Raw genomic sequence first — 19,699 nt, 5'->3', positions numbered from 1 at the left:
GTCTTCCTCAGCAAAAAGAGAGGAGGGTTAGCATGGATGTTAGCTCAGGACTGATCTTCCTCACAAATAAATAAATAAATAAATAAATAAAGTTACTGTTGATAAGTATGTACTTACTGCCATTTTTAACTTTTTTTTTTTTTCTCGGTGTTTTAGTTCTTCTCTGTTCCTTTCGTCTTCACTTCCTCTCTTCCCTTGTGGTTTGATGGCTTTCTTTAGTATTATGTTTAGGTTCCTTTCTCTTAGTTTTTTGTGTATTTATTATAGGTTTCTGGTTTGTGATTACCGTGGGGTTCATATACAGTAACCTACATATATAGCAATCTTTATTAAGTTGATGGTCTCCTTAGTTTGATCTCTATCTGAAAGCTCTACTCTTTAACTCCCCTCCTCCCTCATTTTATGTTTTTAATATCATATCTAACCTCTTTTTTTGTGCATTTATATCTGTTACCCTCTTATCATGGAAATAGATAATTTTCCCTATTTGTGGTCTTCTCTTTTCCCCTTAGATAAGTCCCTTTAGCATTTATTGTAGAACTGGTTTCTTGGTGACAAACTTCTTTAATTTTTGCTTGTCTGAGAAACTTTTTCTCTCTCCTTCCATTTTGAATGATAACCTTGCCAAGTAGAGTATTCTTGGCTGTAGGTTTTTTCCTTTTAGCACTTTAAATATATCATGCCACTCTCTTCTAACCTGTAAGGTTTCTGCTGAGAAGTCAGCTGATAGCCTTATGGAGTTTCCTTCATATGTAACTTGTCTTTCTCTTGTGACTTTTAGGGTTCTCTCTTTATCTTTAATTCTGGACATTTTAATTATGATGTGTCTCAATGTGGGCCTCTTTAGGTTTATCTTGTTTGGTGCTCTCTGTGCTTTCTGTACCTGGATGTCTGTTTCCTTCCTTAGGTTAGGGAAGTTTTCAGCTATTTTTTCTTCAGATAGATTCTCTGCCCCTTTGTCTTGCTCTTCTCCTTCTGGGACACCTATAACACGGATGTTAGTGTGCTTGATGTTGTCCCAGAAGTCCCTTAGACTGTCCTCACTCTTCCTAATTCTTTTTTCTTTTATTTGTTCAGCTTAGGTGATTTCCTCTAGTCTTTCATCCAGTTCACTGATCCTGTTCTTCTATATTCTCTACTCCGCTTTTGAGTCCTTCTAGTGAATTTTTCATTTCCAGTATTCTTCATTTCTGATTGGTTATTTTTTATATTTTCCATTTCTTTGTTGACATTCTCACTGAGTTCATCCATTCTTCTCTCAAGATCAGTGAGCATCCTTAACATTCTTTCTTTGAACTCTCTGTTGGGTAGGTTGCTCATTTCTGTTTCATTTAGTTCCTTTCCTGGGGTTTTGTCCTGTTCCCTTACTTGGAACATATTCCTTTGCCTCCTCATTTTGCCTCTTTCCCTGTGCTTGTGTCTAAGTATTAGGTTGGTCAGCTACGTCTCCTGACCTTGGGGAGGTGACCTTATATACATGATGCCTTATGAGGCCAGATAGTGTGCTTCCCTCTCATCACCAGATCCACATGTTCCAGGAGGGACCCCTGCATGGGTAATTGTGTCCTTCTGTTGTGTCGGGGTTGCTCTTCCCATAGGTGCCCAGGGAGGCTGAGCTGTCCTCCTGTCCAGCTGGTTGTAATGCTCAGCTGCTTGTAGTTGTTGTGGGCCCTTCAGTCTCTTTTTCGGGTGTGGGGAGCCCCAGCACAGTTGGCTGCAAGGTCTAATAGCACATTCCTGTTGCAGTTTTTCTATTAAGTGAGTAGGCCCCCACCGTGGCTGGTTGTTAGGCTCCGGGGCTTACAATTGATATAAGCCTCCAGCCTGTAAGGCTCTTGTCAGCTCTCTGAGGATTGCAGCTGGGTGGGGCTGGCCTCAGGCATGGGAGCACCAAATTGTTTCAGGCTTTGAAAGGTAGGACCAATCCCCTATGTGGGTCTTTGAGAAGCACAAGTCTGCAGCTGACAAGCCCCACCACCCACATGTCTGTACATGCAGTCAACACAATCCTGCCCCACATGCGTGCCCCAACCCCCTGAAGTGAACCCAGTCTCTCCAAGGCAGGAGCCCCACACACTCGACCAATGCCCCACACTCTCCACTCGCTCCTTGTGGATGCCCTGCCCCACAGAGGTTGACCCAGTTGCCAGGCTGCGGAGAATCCAGTCACCAATCTATGTAGGCCCACAAGTTGCCCAAGGGCTAGTTTTTGGGTGGGGCCAGTCCCTTGAGTGGGCTGCCTGCCCTGGCTCAGCTGGATTAAATTGATGGTCTAGTGGGTGGGCCAAACCCTAGCTAGCAGGCCCCAGGGAGAACTCCAGTGGCATCTGGTAGCCTCTGTTTCAGCACGCCCACACCAGGCCACAACAATGGCCGCCGCCAATGTCCCAGTCCCTGAAGAGGTGTCACCTCTCACCGAGATGCACTCAGAGCCCATCAGGTGAGTCTCTTTTCACCAAAGGACTGTGCATCTTTCTGGTGATTTTAGGTTGCTTTCCGAGACGGGTGAATTTGTGTGTGGGCCCTTTAAGAGCTGGCTTTAATTTCTTTGTGAACCAGCTTTTCTGCAGATATTCCACAATGTTGTTAGTAGCAAGCAAAGTCAGATATTATGCCACTCAGCTAGGTTGTGCTGGGTCCAAAAAAATGCCTATAGCAGCCACGCACCCCGGCTCAGGTCCCCCACTCCTCCAGGGAAGGCTGCGTACCTTTGGGCTGCTCCCTGGTGGCCGTGAAGTGCTGGGACTTGTGAAGGTGGCATCTTTTTCTCTCCAGAAGGGAATTTCTACCTCTTCTACCTCAGTTAGGATTGTCATTTGTTGCAGGGGTTCCTCCTATCCAGTTTTCAGTTCTCTCTCAGGGGTAATTTTTCCAAGAGTAGTTGTAAATTGGCTGTGTCGCCGGGAGGGGAGTTCAGAGTCCACCTGTGCCGCCATCTTGACTTCTCTCTATATGTAAACATTTTGAAAAGCAACCTAGACTACTGAATTCCAGAAAGAAAAAAAGGCATATCCATTGAGAGCTATACTTAAAGGAAGACCCTGTGACCTATATTCATAAATTTGGGTTTCATAATACCTCTTGTTACTAAACAAAAAAGACTGAAAAAAATTATATATAAGTTCATATATCCTTTTTTCAGTTTTTTTCTTAAAAAATCATTAGGAAGCATAAAGTATGATAAAAATGGTCTATTTGAAAAATGTTTGTTATAGCAGGTGACTTGACTATGGCAGAGCTGTGACAGCAACTCTCCCCACTGGGATCTCACCAGAGAGAATTGCTGCATGACTTGTGGGCAGTGTGGAAAGTTGTCTGACGTTGTTAAGGCCAGAGGAAGGGCACAAACATTCTGCTCACCTTCTGCAGGACAGGTGAACAGGCAACAGCCAGCAGAAAGTGTGGTTTGATAGGAGGCCAAAAGCTATATTCATAGAATATAGAAAATAGAAGAAAGACTTGAAAGAAAATAGAAAGAATTTCATAGAATTCTTTCCACAGAATTTCATTCATTGGCGGCTCAGATGTTTGGTGGTCTTCCATAGCCCGTATCAAGCTATCTTAGGAAAGTGCAATATCTTACAAATATGCCTGTCAAGCTGAGTGTGTCAGGAGGCAGAGCCACAAGATAAATAAAGTGCGTCTTCTAAAAGGGCCTGAGTTACAAGACATTTTTATGTTAAAAACATTTTTATATTAAAATGAGCATAAATACATTATGGAGTAGAATACACCATTTACAGGAAGATCAATAGATGACTTCAAAGAAATGTTCTAGTTACTGAAGCCTCTTCAATCTGAGCCCCAAGCCCCAAGCCCCATGAGTATGATTTTGTGTCTGGTTTCTGACTCCCTCTTGTGTTCATTTCTCTCTCCTTGGGCCAGTGTCACACTGTTTTAATTGTATCTCAAAAATGCTTTAATATCTTTCTTTGCAAAATGTTTTGTATTCTTGACTTCCTATGCCTTCAAATAAATGTTCAAGTCATTTTCTCAATTATCTCAAAAAATGCCAATGGGATTTTTATCATCATTGTGTTAAACAATTTGGCAAAAGATTGACTTTTTTTTGATTCGGTCTTTCCATGAACATAGTATATCTCTCATTTCGTTCAAATTTATTTTATATTTCTAAGTTTTATAGTTTTCTTTCTAAAAATCACATTTCTTATTAAGATTGTCTAGGTGCGTTATTTTTGTTGTTGTGACTTTTGTTACTCTCTTTTCTCATCATATTTTCAATGGGATCCACTGAGATCCTGGCTTCTTGTATATGAAATGGAAAAGCATGCCCATCTGAGCAGCTATACTCCTTCCAAATTTGGAAACTAAACACCAGAGATGGAGTTTGCCTATAAAAAGCCTGTAAATTGAGGATGATAATGATATCTTCCTCATAAAGTTGTTATGAGGTTAGAAGAATTAAATACTTTTAATTAATTGCTTTATTTATTTAAATACTTTTAATTAATTGTTCTAATTAATTAAATGCTTAAAACAGTGCCTGGCATAAATAAATGCTTATTAAATGTTACCATTACTTTCATCATCATTATCATTATTACCTTTTAATAGTAATAGCATTACCATCATTAATAGTAGTAATATAATTATTATAATGCCAGAGGCAAGATTTGGCACAGTCCCCCATTGGACAGGGAATCATCCCTGCCTGGGTGGTTTTACCACCTCAGAGAGGGAAGAGAGCAGGGACAGTCCACCCCTTGGCTTTGCCAGCAAAGCCAGATGTCAACATTTCTGCCATAACTTTTCAGTGCCCAGGGCACCTCCTTCTCATACCAGACTGCTCTAACCAGCGGGAAGTATCATGGGCTCTACCTGGACAGGAAGCTGTCCCCCAGAGCAGAGGCAAGGAGAGAATGGACTTGGCAGTCAGTCCTCACGTCCGGCCCAGAGAGTTCAAATTCAAACCAGGTGATGGTCTCAGGCATCACTGACACCCTCTCTCCATAGCGTGGGTCGGTTTAGTAAATACAAAATCATAGACTCTTACGGCTAGAGAATGAGAAGCCGTTGAGATCCTTGAAGTCAAGATCTGAGACTCTGTGGTATTCAGCTTGACAGCAGATAGGCCATGCACAATGCCGTGCACATAAGTAACATTTAACAAGACTTTATTACTACATGCCTGGTACTGTTTTTATTTGATCCTCCCGACAGCATGAAGACATTTAATGTATTTGGGCCCTAGGAAGTATCTGGGGCAATTGGTGTGTTTTCTTCAAATCTGGTATCTCCTTTGATTGTCTGAACAACCCTGTGAAATAGGCAGGAAGTAGCAGAGGCCCCATTTCAGCCTCCCCACCTCCCCCACCCCTGGTGATTGAGCCTGGCTCCTCTGAGTCAAAGTCAGATTGAGAGGTGTTGCAGAAGAGACAGCAACATTGCTTCCGATGAGTAAGCAATGAAGACCTGAAACATTGTACTAAATTTTATTTTCCTGGATCCCACTTCTTCCTCCCCAGCAAGTTATTTGTCTAATGAGTCTCTGAGCTCATAAGTGTTTCTGGGCCATCCAGTCATCCTATCTCCTTGCCGTTGAGTAATCTGTGTATTTTTCTAATGGACTCTAATGCCAACTCCTAAAGTTTCTAGAATAAAAGTGTGATCAGCTTTAATGACCAGTTTATGCATGGGAATAGTCTGATGTGGCTGTATAAGTCAATTTGTGATTCTAGAGGGACTGTAAATTGGAGCTGTTAATTGCATTTCCTCACTTCCATTGACCAGTTCCCCTCACCTGCAGCTTGGAAGCAACATGCTCTGTCATTAGCACTGCAGCATCCGTCCCCAGCTGGCCCCCTGATGTGTGTTGACACATTTTATAGCCGAAATAAATGTGACAGAACAGTTACGCAAACATTTATTGCCTCATCTCTATAGCCCTCATTGAGATAACTTTTTAATATTTCTTGTCTGTGTGAACTGGTATTTCCCTTACCTCTTCAGTAATTGCTCTTGGTTACTCCTTCCTAGCCCTGGGTTATAGCCTTAAACCTTCTGCTGGGCCAAATTGAAATGATTTGATCTTGCTTAACAGTGAGTGAACATTCTTTTATGGTAAATGGTCCTATCGCTATTTTTATTGACTTGCCTTTATCAGTTCCATATTTCTGCTAGTAGCTCTCTACCAAAGCACTTTATAATCACTTATAGATCTGGGTTTTAGAACTAGACATAGAGCCTTATAATCAAGGATACCAGACAGTGGTATTTTTAGTTACCAAGTACTTACTGAGCACCTCTGCATGCCTGGCACTGTGCTAAACTATGCTGTGAGGCAGCTATGTCAAGGAGAACATGAGCCCCTCCATTCTCCTACTCCCCATCAGTCACTGGTATTCACACAGAGTAACTGAGACAGGCACACAAATGATGACAGTACAAAGCTACATGAGTGTCACACAAGTGGCACAGATACATGCAGTTAAGTGTTCCCGGGAGAGAGAGAGCACCTTCTGCAGAGGGGCCCCCAGGAAACTTCAGTCACTGGCCCAAAGTTGCCTGGTCGACATGGAGTGAGCCTTTCGTGGTGGAATAGCCTGGGCAAAGACGCAGAAGTTAGAAGCCCTAAGGTGTCATGGCAGTCACTGAGAAGTTCACTGACATGAGAGGGTGGACTGCCATCAGAGGACTAAATATCACACCAACAGGCCTGGATGGATGGAATGATATTAATCTTTGTGCCCTCTTAGCACCATTAACATTAAGATCTGATTTGATTCTTTCTTTTTCCCCAAAAAGCCATAAAAGTGTTGTGTATTGGAATTGAATTTTTTTTTTTCCTGATAAAGATTTGCCCTGAGCTAACATCTGTTGCCAATCCTCCTCTTTTCTTGCTTGAGGAAGATTCACACTGAGCTAACATCTTTGCCAATCTTCCTCTATTTTACACATGGGTCACTGCCACAGCATGGCTTGATGAGTGGTGTAGGTCTGCACCTGGGATCTGAACCCATGAACCCAGGGTGCCGAGGTGGACCACGCCGAACTCAACCACTATGCCATGGGGCCAGCCCTGGAATGGAATTTCAAAAATCTAATTCATACTTCTGTCAAAGTGGACTTGAATTTGAAGATTTGTTTTGATTTAAAGTTTCCTTAAACTTGAGCTCTTTGGATCACTCCCTTGTTCTTCATTCTGTAGCTTTCTTTGGAGCCTTTTACATGGAGCTGCTTAGGACTAGGTCACCCCACATCACAACTGCATTGCTTTCAAGAGAGCGCCTACCTCCCAAAGGTTCCATCTTTTAGATGGTGGACTTTGAGAAGCACATCCTATGTTAACTTTATTAGTGGGGCCTCTGTTAGGAACACAGTAGAAGGGCCATGCAACAGGAAAACCCTGTATTCTTGTTCCAGCCCGTCTTTCGAGAAGGTAGGTGGCCATTGGCACACATGGTGTCCACACAGTGAGTCATAAGGAGGAGACGTATTCGTTCTGTGGTGCAATGACTGTGCTGCTGGACCTTCAAAGGGTCCACCTAGGGGAGCTGTCAAACAAATGAACCTTTTTGGAAAGTAGTTTTGGAAGATCCATCAGGAACCATAAAAATATTCATGCCTTTTTACCCAATAATTCCACTTCTGGAAACCTTTTATAAGAAAAAACAATCAGATGCTATAAAAGATTTATACGTAAGAATGGTAGTCCCACCACTAAGTGGAAACGAAGTAAATGTTCATCGTGTAACAATGATTAAATAAATTATAATATATTTTACAATGGGATATTATGCAGTTATTAAAAATAGCCTTTCAAAGAACATTTAATGACGTAAGGATTATAAAATGAAGTTAAGTAGAAAAAGCAAGTTATGATATGATTCCAAATTTAAATTTTGTGTATTTGCTTACAGACACGTATACATTTTAAATCTATATGTGAATTAAAATACAGAAAAATACCAAAATATTAATAGCCACATACTCTAAAGCCAATTTTTAGGGAAAAAAGAACAAGATCTTCATCAAGTCCCTGTGTAGTTTTTTTTAACTTCAGAAATTTCCAGGCTGTCTGTTAAGGACTCCTCGCTAGGTGAGAAGGACATTGTTTCCACTTATCCTAGGGCACAGCTCACCTCCTTCTCTGCAGTGACCTTTTTTCCGATAGTCATATGATCTAAAATTAAAATTCACAGTATGCATTCATGTCAGTTAGGATTTAGCTTAGGTTTGTACAAGAAACTCAAATAACTGTAGCTCTAAAAAAAATGGAGGTTTATTTTTTTCTCACATAAAAAAAAAGTTGAGGGGCCCACCCGGTGGCAGAAGTGGTTAAGTGTGCGCGCTCCACTGTGGCGGCCCAGGGTTCGCCGGTTTGGATCCTGGGCGTGCACCGACACACTGCTTGGCAAGCCATGCTGTGGCGGCGTCCCATATAAAGTGGAGGAAGATGGGCATGGATGTTGGCCCAGGGCCAGTCTTCCTCAGCAAAAAAAAAAGAAAGAGAAGGATTGGCATATGTTAGCACAGGGCTGATCTCACAAAAAAAAAAAGTTGACATTAAGCTGTCTAGGGCTGGTATGGTGGCTCCATGGTCATCAAAAACCTGAGCATCTTCTTTCTACCCTTCATCCTTAGTGTGTGGCTCCCATATCAAACTTATCTCACAGTGCTAGATGGCTGCTGATGTTCCAGCCATCAAGTTCATATTCCAAGCAGAAATGAGGCAAAGTGGGGAGAGGCAACGGAGTGCCCCTGAGCTGAGGCAGCCCCCTTTAAAGAACTTCCCCAGAAGCTAACTCCTCAGTGGCCTCCTCTAGCAACAAGGGAGGCTGGACAATATAGTCTTTTGGATATACATATTGTCCCCCCAGTAAGGAAAAAGGAGACACAGATATTAGGTAGGCCACAACTACATAATGTGGTTATCTGAAATTTTAATAAATATGTTTTTGTACCCCTTCATTGAAGTTTTTGTAATTAGTATAACTGTGTTACAGTTAGATGTAATTAATGTTAGAAAGAAATCAGCATTGGTTAAGGAAACAGTAGAGGAGCAGCATTTTGGGAAAAGCACTGGGCAGAGGTTAGAAGATGTAGATTCAGGTCTTTGCTCCTCCATGAGTTGACTTCTCTGAGCCTTCATTCCTCCCCAAAACAGTGAGAGTGATGATTCTTGTCTACATGAGTTGGTCTTGATCATACTCTTGTTGGTTCCCCCTTCTGTACATCACCCACGTATTTCCCTGGCCTGCCCCACTCCGTACCTTCTGCCACCTCCTTAGTTCAACCAGAATCACCTCTTACCTGCACTCTTGCTGGGCTCTTAATTGGCTCCCTGGCTACAGCCTCCTCACCCTCCTGTTTGACTTCACACCTCAGTGAAGGGATCTTTTTTAAGCACAAATCTGAGCAAGTTGGTCTTCTATTTTTAACATTTAAAAATTTTCCCCAGAATGAGTTTAGCCTCCATGATCTGGCCCTAGCCTCTCTTTCTTCTCTACCCACCCCCCAGCCACACTCACAGCCCGTGACATCGTTGACATTCTCCATAAGCCCAGACACATCATGTGCTTTCACACCTGGCTGTCTCTGTGGATGCCATTTCCTCCATCTGGAATGTGCTTCTCACCTCTCCCGGCTCTGCTTCTCAGCCCTCTGAATTCCTCCGAGGCCTTGCTTCAAAGCCATATCCTCTGGGAAGTCTTCCTCACTCCCTCATGCTGACTCCCATATCCTTCTCTATCCCTCTAGTCCTGCTGTTGTCCCCTTTGCTAGCACCTACCAGATTGTAGGGTAATCACCTCCCTTCTTGTCTTCTCCCCTCCTAGACTCAGAGCTTCCTGAGGGCAGGAATCACGTCTTCACATCTCACCCGAGCACTGTGCCAGGCACAGACATTTGCCTGTCTGCCAAATAACTGGGGGGTGCGGCTGCCCTTCCAGGCCTCCTCCAGGGTTCGCTGGGTGTTCCATTCAACAAACACCTGTTCTTAGTGTGCAGTAGGTGACTGGCCCTGCGCTTGTAAGAAAGACCCCTGGCCTGTCTATCCGTCTTCACTGCACAGCCATTTGTTCTCCATTTCCTCTGGCTCCATTCCTTCTCTTTCCCTCCAATGGTCTGCTGAGCACTGTTGTCTGCCAGGACTACAGGACGCAGGGACACAGACATGCAGAGTTGCCAGCTAGGAAGACGTAGCAAATGGCATGGGAAAATGGAAAGATTCACATGGTCTCCAGGGGCTGTTATCAGTGTACCTTAGTAATGACATAATCTCCCCTTTTCCTGGGCCATCATTTTAAAACAGTATTAAGGCAAGAGGGGAAACCACGTGAGGGTCTTGACTCTGACCCCTGGCCACTCTGGTGGCTGCTCTAGCCTTTGGGAGTTCCCCCCATTTACTTAAAGAGCAATTACTCACCCAAAATTACCCACAGACAGTGGCCAACTGCTCTGAAATCCTTTCTTTATCAGTTCTATCTGTTCCTAACAAAGTATCACATGCTTTTGGAGAAAAATTGTGATGAAAACCCTTTGTTCCAAAGGAAGGGCCAGTTACCTGCTGTGGCCCCAGGTTGTGGCTCCAGCATCCACTTGGGACAGTAAGAACATTTGGGCACTAACAGAGACACTTCATTAAAAAGAACACTTAAAAAGGAAAGGGCAGGAAAGAGGAGAGGCAGGAGGTGAATGAAGAGACTGCTGTCCTCAGCCCCACCGGGTAGGCGGCCCCATATCATTTGTATCACCTTTAACGCAACCCCTTTTCTAGGCCAACATAGACAAAACACAAGCTGCTTTATGCTGAAGATCTTTCCTTATAGAAGAAACAGTTCTAAAGGAAGGAGATCCTGTTAGGTGAGGAGTTGCTCTGCACACATCTGGATGGCTCTCCCTCCAGCCACCAGCCAGGGAACCCGCTGAATGGTCTCACCCAGCTCAGGACAGCCCGAGAAACCTAGGCTGCGGCTGCTGGTGCCATTTCAAAGGCGAGAAGGAATGAGTGTGTGGATCTCTAACTTTTTCTCACAGTAAGGGAAGTGGGAATTGGACAGTGCAGGCAATTAGCAAAGGCAAATCTGGTGGCTATGCTTTGCCCCACAGTGCAGTTTCCAGCAGGGAATAGCCCTGTGATGGCAGATGTTTGCATTTAAATGTTAAAAATGCTCTTTCTGACTTTTCACAGCAACTGGAGTCCCATGGTTCTTGATCGTGTCTTTTCTTTGCCTTCAGGTCCACATTGGCCAACTGTATTCGACTGACAAGCTTATCATTGAGACTCAAGAGAAGACCAGGACCTAGGGAGCCGGGACCAGCCACCACTGGCAGCCATGGACCACCTTCAGCATCCATTCTGTGCTTGGGACGGGGGCTCCCAACAGACCACGAATGGCTTCTTCCATCAGCTTAAAATAGCCTCTTGCTCTACCTGCCCTGTAAGAGCTGATAAACTGAGTGAGGTTTCCATTCTTCTGCAGCCTTGGTGGAAAAGGATAGCTGTCTCTCCTTCGTTCAAGTGTTAGAATGAGGAGCTGGAGTTCACTCACAATAATGCTGTGTATTATTGTCTCTCCTCTCCACCCCACCCCTCTTTTGTAGCTCGTCACCACTTATATAGAGCATTTCCAGACTGTGTTTTTTGGTCCTTGACAATAAACAGAATTGTCTCCCTCAGCCTTCTATACCAGAGACACTCATCATGATAAATGCACTTTTGTTTCCTGCTAATTCAGGTCCTGCAAAGGCTAGTGGGAGCCAACTGGAGGTTCCAACCCTGAGTGAGTCCTCCCTTTGTGAAGGCAAGTCCAAGCAGCAGAGATTTGGGGTGCCGTGGGGAGTAGGGCAGGGCCTAAGGGGTAGAGGGTGCACCCTGCGTTTTATACCTGGGCCCAGTGCAACAACAAAGGTGGCCCATGTGTGGATGCACACCTAGAGACGGTACTTTACAAGCTGTTACTCAGCGGTGGTCTGAGGATCACCAGTGTCAGCCCCACCTGGGAGCCTGTTGGAAATGCAGCATCTCAAGCCCCGCCCCAAACCTTCTGAATCAGAATTGTCAGTCTAGCACATCCCAGTGACTCCAGCACAGGGAAGTTGGAAAAGTGCTGCTCTCAGCACTGCTTCCAAAGCTGGCTTCCTAAAGCTCAGCTACTGAGTCACAATCACCTGGAGAACTTCAGAGTTTGGAAAAGACAGATTTCTTGGCACTTCCCTCCCCTCAGATTCTTACTTAGTGAGAGATGAGGCACAATAATTTATATATACATTTTTTAAGCATTCCCAGTGTTTTTAATGTTCAGCCAGTTCGAGAAACTCTGCTCTTTGAGTATGTTACAGGTAATAAAGGTATCGTTTGTATATATTTATTCTTGGAAACACATTAATTCAAAATGTGGAAAGAAGGTGTTAGATGACTTACTTGACTTCTGGGGAGTTTATGAGGGACCCAGACACTGTCCGAGTGATTTCTTGTTTCCCTTTATAAACAGTAATAAGTGAATCCATTACTTATGGTTTAGGTTTGGTGCAGGCTCATATAAATATTTATAGGACCTAAAATAGCTGTGACAGTGTCACTGTGTTAATTCTGCCCCTGAGCCATTTTAATTCTCACAGTCCTGTGAGTCGAGCATGAGAGTCTGAGTACACATCCTCCTCACTCTCATGGTAAAAGATCGTGTCTACCCATCTCATCTATGGATTATAGATTTTGTTGTAATGGTACATTCAAAATAGATTAAACACGTAGTGATTCTATTTGGCAATACAACTTGTGATTTCGGGATGCTTTTGCCACTGGATGGTCTCGTGCACCTGTGAGAGTAATGCAGTTCTTGTTAGTCCCAGATCTCTCACCCTCTGAATGGTCCCCACACAGTCTGGGGGCCGTGGTGTGAGAATAACCGTTCCACGGACGGTGAATGTGCGTGATGTGGGAAATGTGCTCTCCTCTTCAGCTGACTGTCATGGGCAGACTCCCAGCCCTGGTGTGTGAGCTCTGGGTCACTGTTTCCACTCTGCCTCAGTGGTCGTCCAGCAACAGCTATATCCAACAGTGGTGCTAACAGATGTCACCTCTGATTTATACTTCATTAATTAAAGCAGCTGCTACTTGGAAACCCAAGCCCAGATTGGAACCTTTCCCCTAGCAGTATCAAATTGCTGGCAGGAAAAGAGCTCCATAGAGGACTTCCCCCCCAGATTTTAGTCACAGAGGCAGTGGACCCAGCAAACTTAACTTGTTCTGCAGGCCTTTAACAGCAGGTTGCTTTTATTTTAATTAGAGAACATGAATGGGTTTAAACACACCCAAAGCCTTAATAAACAGAGCTAATTTTTCTAACTCAGATCAAATTAACTACACACTTGGAATCTGTGGAAAGATACGAGAATTCTGTGACATAAAATGACACCAACAGGAGTCTTGATCCTCCCTCAGATTTCAGGTGCAGGTACAGGAGACGGAGCCTCATCCTGTGAGTTCGCCAATTCAGAGGACCCAAGGTCGACTCTAGAGCTTTGAACAAAGTGACATTCCCGTGGGGACAATCATTTGTGTTTCCATAGTAAGGCATTCCACTTGCTTGACTAGGCCCCAGCTGAGGGACTTGGGGTGAGGGGATTATTGGGGAGCTACACTCTCCACCATCAGCCTCACAGAACTCTTCTAGTAGGTGCAACTCTTCTGAAGGTGGGATTCAGGCAGGGGTCTAGAGATCACTTTCCAGTGTCAACATTTAGCAAATAAGAAATACTGCCATAAGTTAATTTCTCCTGAGACAAAAACCATTAGCTAAGCATGGGTATTTCCTAGACCTTCAGCGATGACGTTTGGTTGGTCTGGCTGTAATGTTTTAATACCTTGTATGGCCAAGCACATGGCTATGTTGTTCTGATGACTATTGTTCTCTGGGTTGTGGAACTGAAAGACGATATGTTCTCTGGGTTGTAGAACTGAAATATGATCATCATGGAATTGACGTAGCTTGCTTTACATCTACTCTGCCCTGCTACCAAGCAGCAGTTACCTCCAACTCCCTTCATCCAGAGCCTCACCCAACATCTCAAGCCCCTGAATACAACCAGTAGTGCAACCCAACATCCAGGAGCAAAGGGGACAGGCTGGGTTGAAGTCTACAGAGATGACAAGGTGTCAGAGCCAACAGACATTAGAGCTCACTTAGTCCAAGCCCCAAATCTGCAGGTATGAAAACTAAGATCCTGAGCATCTCTGGATCGTTTGCAGATCCAGGCCCTTTCCCCTACATGCCTTTCAGTCGCCTTTCTTTTCACTCACTCAGTATTGATTGAGGCCAGCTGGTGCCAGGTGCCAGGGAGAGACAAGCACAAGACACAAGACACAGCCCCTGCCTTCACAGAGTTTGCATCTAGCAGGGAAAGCAAATGAGAGTGACAAGTCTGACGAACATTACAAAGAGTGAAATACAGGTGCTGTAGGAGCTGATGGTGAGGCTTGGGGAGAGCCTCCCTGAGGAAGGGAGGTGTAGGTTTAAGATTAAATGAGGAAGGGTTAGCTGAGCAAAGGGTAGGGAGAGGAGCTCTCTAGGCAGGAGGAACAGCATATGCAAAGCCCTGAATTAGGGGGAAAAGATGCACTGCTAGGAACTAAAGGAAGCCCAGGATGGCTGGCAGACGAGGATGGGTAGAAAGGCAAGGACCACACTGGACGACCCTGGGAGCCTTGGCCAAAGGACTGTAAGGGGCTACTGAAGTTTTTAAGCAGGATGACATTTGTATTTTTAAAAGGTCACATTGCTGTATGGGGAATAGATTGGGAGGAATGCAGGGAGACCAACTTTTTTGGGGGGAAGGGGGCAAGGTGAGCATTGGATTGAACATTGTAATCCAGGCAAGAGATGGTGGCAACTTCCACTTAGGAGGATGACAGCTGGAAAGGAGAGTCAGCATCACCCTGAGAAGAACTTGCTTTGACTAGGCTGCTTTTCCAAAGGGGATGAGGGACATGTGGAGCGGAGATGCCCCAGCTAAGCCTGGTGTACATGAGCCAGCTCCCAGCTGACCTGTAGCGGCACAAGTTAATCAGCTGAGCCTCCCAGCCAAGTCTAGCTTATATCTGTCAACTTCAGCCCACTCTTAGACGTGATAAATAACACATTATTGTTTAAAGCACTGAGTTTTGGGATAGTTTATTTTGAAGCAATGACAAGCTAATAAAGAGAGCATCTAGTATATTACCTTAATTTATTATTTTTTCAGGGCACATAGCAAACCAAAGTGTAGGCAGATAAACTTGGCAAAACTGTGGGTCTCCTGTGTAGGGCTACTTGTACAAGTGTCTTCAGAGTACAAGTACAGAGTATAGGTCTCACACATCTTACGGATAGAAGGGCTTGCAAACCACTGAACCCCGTTAGGATGTACACTGAGAACAAAACAGGACAAATGAAAGAAAAGAAAATCAAGTGAATAGGACTTGGTGATTGATTGGATGTGAAGTGTATGGGGGTCTGAGGGGAGTCCAGCAGGAGTCTCAGGTCTGGGACCTGGGTAACTGAGCAAACGTTGGGTCACCCGCTGAGACAAGACAGGAGGGGGCACTGTCTGAATTTTTCTCCTCCTGCCAGGTTCAAACAACTTCAAGTTCAAGTGGAAAGACCAGTGTCTACAAATTTATCCTTTACTTCCAATGGTTGAAAATATTGTTTCTGTTTGTTTTTAAAAAAAAAAATCCATGGGAGTAAAACAATTTGAAAGACCCTTATCAAGAGATTTTACCTGTAGCTCTCTGTAGAACAAATATCCTACTTCTATAGGTAAAGCCTGTAGCTAGTATTATCACTGGGGACAGGGATAGCAGGGGGAAATTTTCTATTTTTAGCAAAAGGTGACATGAGATTTAAGAAAAAAGAAAGGCTGAGGAAGATTGGTCTACATACTCTAAGAATATGGTTCTAAGAATGAAACTATAATGCACAGTAAAATATCAACAAGTATACAGAGGGGCCGGGCCTGGTGGTGTAGCAGTTAAGTGCACGTGCTCTGCTGCGGCGGCCTGGGGTTCACAGGTTCGGATCCCAGGCACGCACCGACACACCGCTTGTCAAGCCGTGCTGTGGGGGGGTCCCCTATAAAGTAGAGGAAGATGGGCACAGATGTTAGCCCAGGGCCAATCTTCCTCAGCAAAAAGAGAAGGATTGGCATTGGATGTTAGCTCAGGGCTGATCTGCCTCACAAAAAAAAAAGTATACAGAAAGTACACTAGTACATTTTATAACAAAGTGAGCTGCCTTTTTTTTGGTTAATTACTTCATTCAAACTGTTATTTGCTTTCTGGATTAAAGAATATCTCAGGTATTGAGGCCAGGCTGTACATATAGCAGCAGCTGGAGAAACCATAAGCACTCAAAAAGCAGGAGAAAGTATTTCCTACACCACGGATACTGTTCTCTGATTTGGGAACTCTTCTGATCCTTCCCACAGTCACGGACAAGAAGTTCCTTGATAAATATGGTCTGAACCCAGACAACCAAATCTTGGCTAAAGACACCAGCCATATGGACTGTTTGAAGAACATTTTAAAAGTTCAACCCGTTAAACGGTGCCAGTGGCTTTATGCCAGGGGCCCAGTGTGTGATTTAGAAGCCACAGGAAGCGGCCCCATTTTCTGGATCATTGGGACAGACACATCTGGTGAGGTCACGCAGAGGAAGGTGGCCAAGCCCTTGTGATTGCTCATTATTACTAATGAATGGAACCGCCAACAGGAACTCGTGCTCCATGCATCACAGGTCCGCAGACACCTCGCCGCTAATCTAGTGCTTGCGAATTGTTACAAAGGATCTAGAAAAAAGCTGGAACTTGGTACAGAAAGCAGTGATTTATGATACAGCAGGCTTTTTCTCTGACAGAATCTCTGGACAGTGGCTCACCTCGTCTCTGCGAATAAATAGGATCCTTCACTTTTCATTCTTTCTGGGGCTCTAGCCCTTATTAGTACTTTAGGGAACCATTCATGAAAATTGCTTCTCACATTGAGCTCCATAGGGGGAGTAACATAGATGCTCTTGCTTTTCTCAAGGGCAGAGTTTTTAGCCCAAAGACCATGAAGAGAGAACCCCGAAGGAGAACTCTCAGAGATGACTCTGACTGTATTCTTTACCTGGGGGTACCACTGACATCAAAACGGTGACAGCAAACAGTCGGTGTCCTGTTTTCTTGAAATTAGACCGTAAGCAATTACTGACATGAATAGAGTTGGAATTGCACTTGTTGGAGTCTTTCTCAACCAGAGCTCTCAGACTCAATATACCTGTGCTGACCAGTGTGCCACGTCATTCATTAGGGATTCTGGCTGCACTTCCCAGAGAAGCAGGACTTCCAGGGATCAGCTGGCTCAGCAGGGAAACAAGGAGAATGGCTTCCTATAAATGATCTGCATCCTTTTCCTATTAAAATGATAAGGTTTCTTAGAAAGTTCAATCGTACTAAATAGAAACCTTTTTCTCTTATCAGTCAGCAAGTTACTTTATTTGCTTTACTTGCCAGTATCACTTAAATGTCTATTGGTTAAATGTCTATTGGTTAAACATTGTTAAAACATTTCAATAGAACTTCCCATCAGTTACTAAGTGAATTCACATGACTTCATCTGTCTTGAATACAGAGACAGTTTAATAACAATATAATTGGTTCTAGGTTTTTAAAGGAGTATTTCATGTAGGTGCATAGATGTGATATATACAGCACGTATCAGATATATGATTGAGGGCTACAATATTAATGCTAAGTGTCTTGTCAAGATTTGCTAAATATACTCTTCCACTTATGCTTCAAACATGTAACAGATTTAGGATTATTAATTTGCCAAATTTTAACATGTATTTCCACTTTAAAAACATAGCCTTATGTTTCTTTGTGGGACTATATAAATAGAAGCTTGCGCAAAGGGCGGAAATGATATCTCAATAACTCAGCCTGCAAAAAATAAAACATTCCTTCTTAAAAGAAAATTGGAAGACAGGAATATGGTGTGATGAGAGGAATGAGGATGGTGGAAACAAACTAGCCACAGGGACAGGACAGCCTGAGACCTGGGGAATGCCATCATGGATGAGGGGCGCTAATTCCAGCTGGGCACTAATTGACTTGGTGATGTCACCTCAGTCCCTTCAACTTGGGCCTTTGTGGGATGGACAGATCCCAGGACCCTAAAGACATTTCTAGCTCGAAAAGCCTGCAATTCCAATTAAATTGAAAGGAAAGAAACCATCCTGGAGACCTTTAGAATGTTAGTTTTTGGAATAATTAGCAGGAAATCTTTAGGACCAGTCCTCAGCATTGGTGGTCTTGTCTTGTTTGGAGGTTTGGTGCTCTTTTGGGTGGACCAGATCTTTCAGCCCTGCCCATGGCCCATGAGAGCCCACATCTGGGATTAAACTGGGCAGTGAAGCCAGCTGGGCCCTCAATACAGACACAGGGAACTCTTGGAGGGGGCCCTTGGCCTCTCACAATCCTCACCAGCCTCCAGTCCAGGTTCTGACACAAAAAGTGTGTTTCCAACATCTTCGGAACTGAAAACTTTTTCTTCCTGGGTTCTGCTGGCTTCTGAGATTCCTAAAGCGGAATTTGGAGTCAGCTGAAAAAGAAGGGACGTCCATCGCTTGCTTACCCAGAAGTAACTTTTCCCTTGCATGTCTTTCCAACAGGACAGGGTTAAAAAAGAAAGTTCTGAATGTACTCAGAAGAGAGTAGCTGGGGTGGAGGCACGGTTGGGGCAACATGTGCCAGGGGTCCCTGTCCCTGAGAATCTGACCTCATTGTGGGGAGACCAGCTAAAAATATGTGAACAACTAGAAAATGACCAAGTGCTAGCCTGGCTGTGAGAGCGAGAGAAGCATGGACTGGGGAGGACTCAGCAAGACCCTGGGGTTGATAAGCCTCAGGACGGAGCGAAGTGTTAGGGCAGGGAAATGGAGAGCACACCTATGGGAGCACCGTGAGAGGCAGGCATAAGGGTGAGTATGCATTGGAACAGGGAGCAAAGCCTCGTCCTTAGAGGCTTCCTGATGAGACAATAAAGACTGCCCCATAAGGTACCCAAGCTATAGACATCCCAGAAAGTCATTTATTCCTTCATCTTCCAGCCTTGCCTCCCTGACGGTGAGATCCCAGGTAAGTAGCTTCTCTAAACTTGTGTTTCCTCATCTCTGAGATGGGTCTGATTGCATCTGCCTTACAAGATTGCTGTGAGGACTGTAAATGCTTACTGCACATACAGTGCTTCTACCGTGTGTGAGGTAGAGTAAGCAAGGAGCAACTGTCAGCTGCTTTATCATTCATTTAGAAACTGTGTCAGACACCCTAGGGGTGTAGAAGTGGACCAGATGTGGATTCTTCCCTTATTTACAGTACATTTAGCACTGTTTAGGGCATGTATGTAAATAGCTTTACAAAGTCTAAGGTGATAAGTTACCTAGGAGAGGCACCAATGAAGCAGGGCTCAAAGGGGTCGGGGTTAAGATACAAAAAAGGAGAAATTACTTCTGCCATAAATTCTAGGTAAGGAGTCTGAGTTTTATTTGGTAGGAAAGGGAGTTCTTAAGCCAGGGGATGGTGGTATGCAGCAGATTAACTGGGTAGTGACACATAGAAAGCCCGTGAGTGGAGAGCCAGCCAGGAATTGCTGCAGGAACTTAGATGTGAGGGGACTAAGGCCTCGCTGAAGTCAGTGGCATGTGGACTGGATGTGGAG

The 19,699-nt window shown here is 44.2% G+C and overlaps 1 protein-coding gene across 1 annotated transcript in view; it reads left to right on the top strand.

The window, feature by feature from the left end:
- LYRM4 (LYR motif containing 4) overlaps positions 1-11,640 on the top strand; it is a 175,652-nt gene extending 164,012 nt beyond the window's left edge. Inside the window, exon 3 of the mRNA XM_004432149.3 lies at positions 11,200-11,640. Within this exon, the coding sequence (XP_004432206.1) occupies positions 11,200-11,268 (69 nt within the window). The 3' untranslated portion in view covers positions 11,269-11,640. The remainder of the gene's footprint in view (positions 1-11,199) is intronic.
- Positions 11,641-19,699: the final 8,059 nt, after the last annotated feature.

This window comes from Ceratotherium simum, chromosome 13, assembly GCF_057802395.1.
Source record: "Ceratotherium simum simum isolate JZ-2026a chromosome 13, ASM5780239v1, whole genome shotgun sequence".
Lineage (NCBI taxonomy): Eukaryota > Metazoa > Chordata > Mammalia > Perissodactyla > Rhinocerotidae > Ceratotherium > Ceratotherium simum.
The sequence above is the reverse complement of the archived record's forward strand: the minus strand, read 5'-3'. Positions and strand labels throughout refer to the sequence as shown.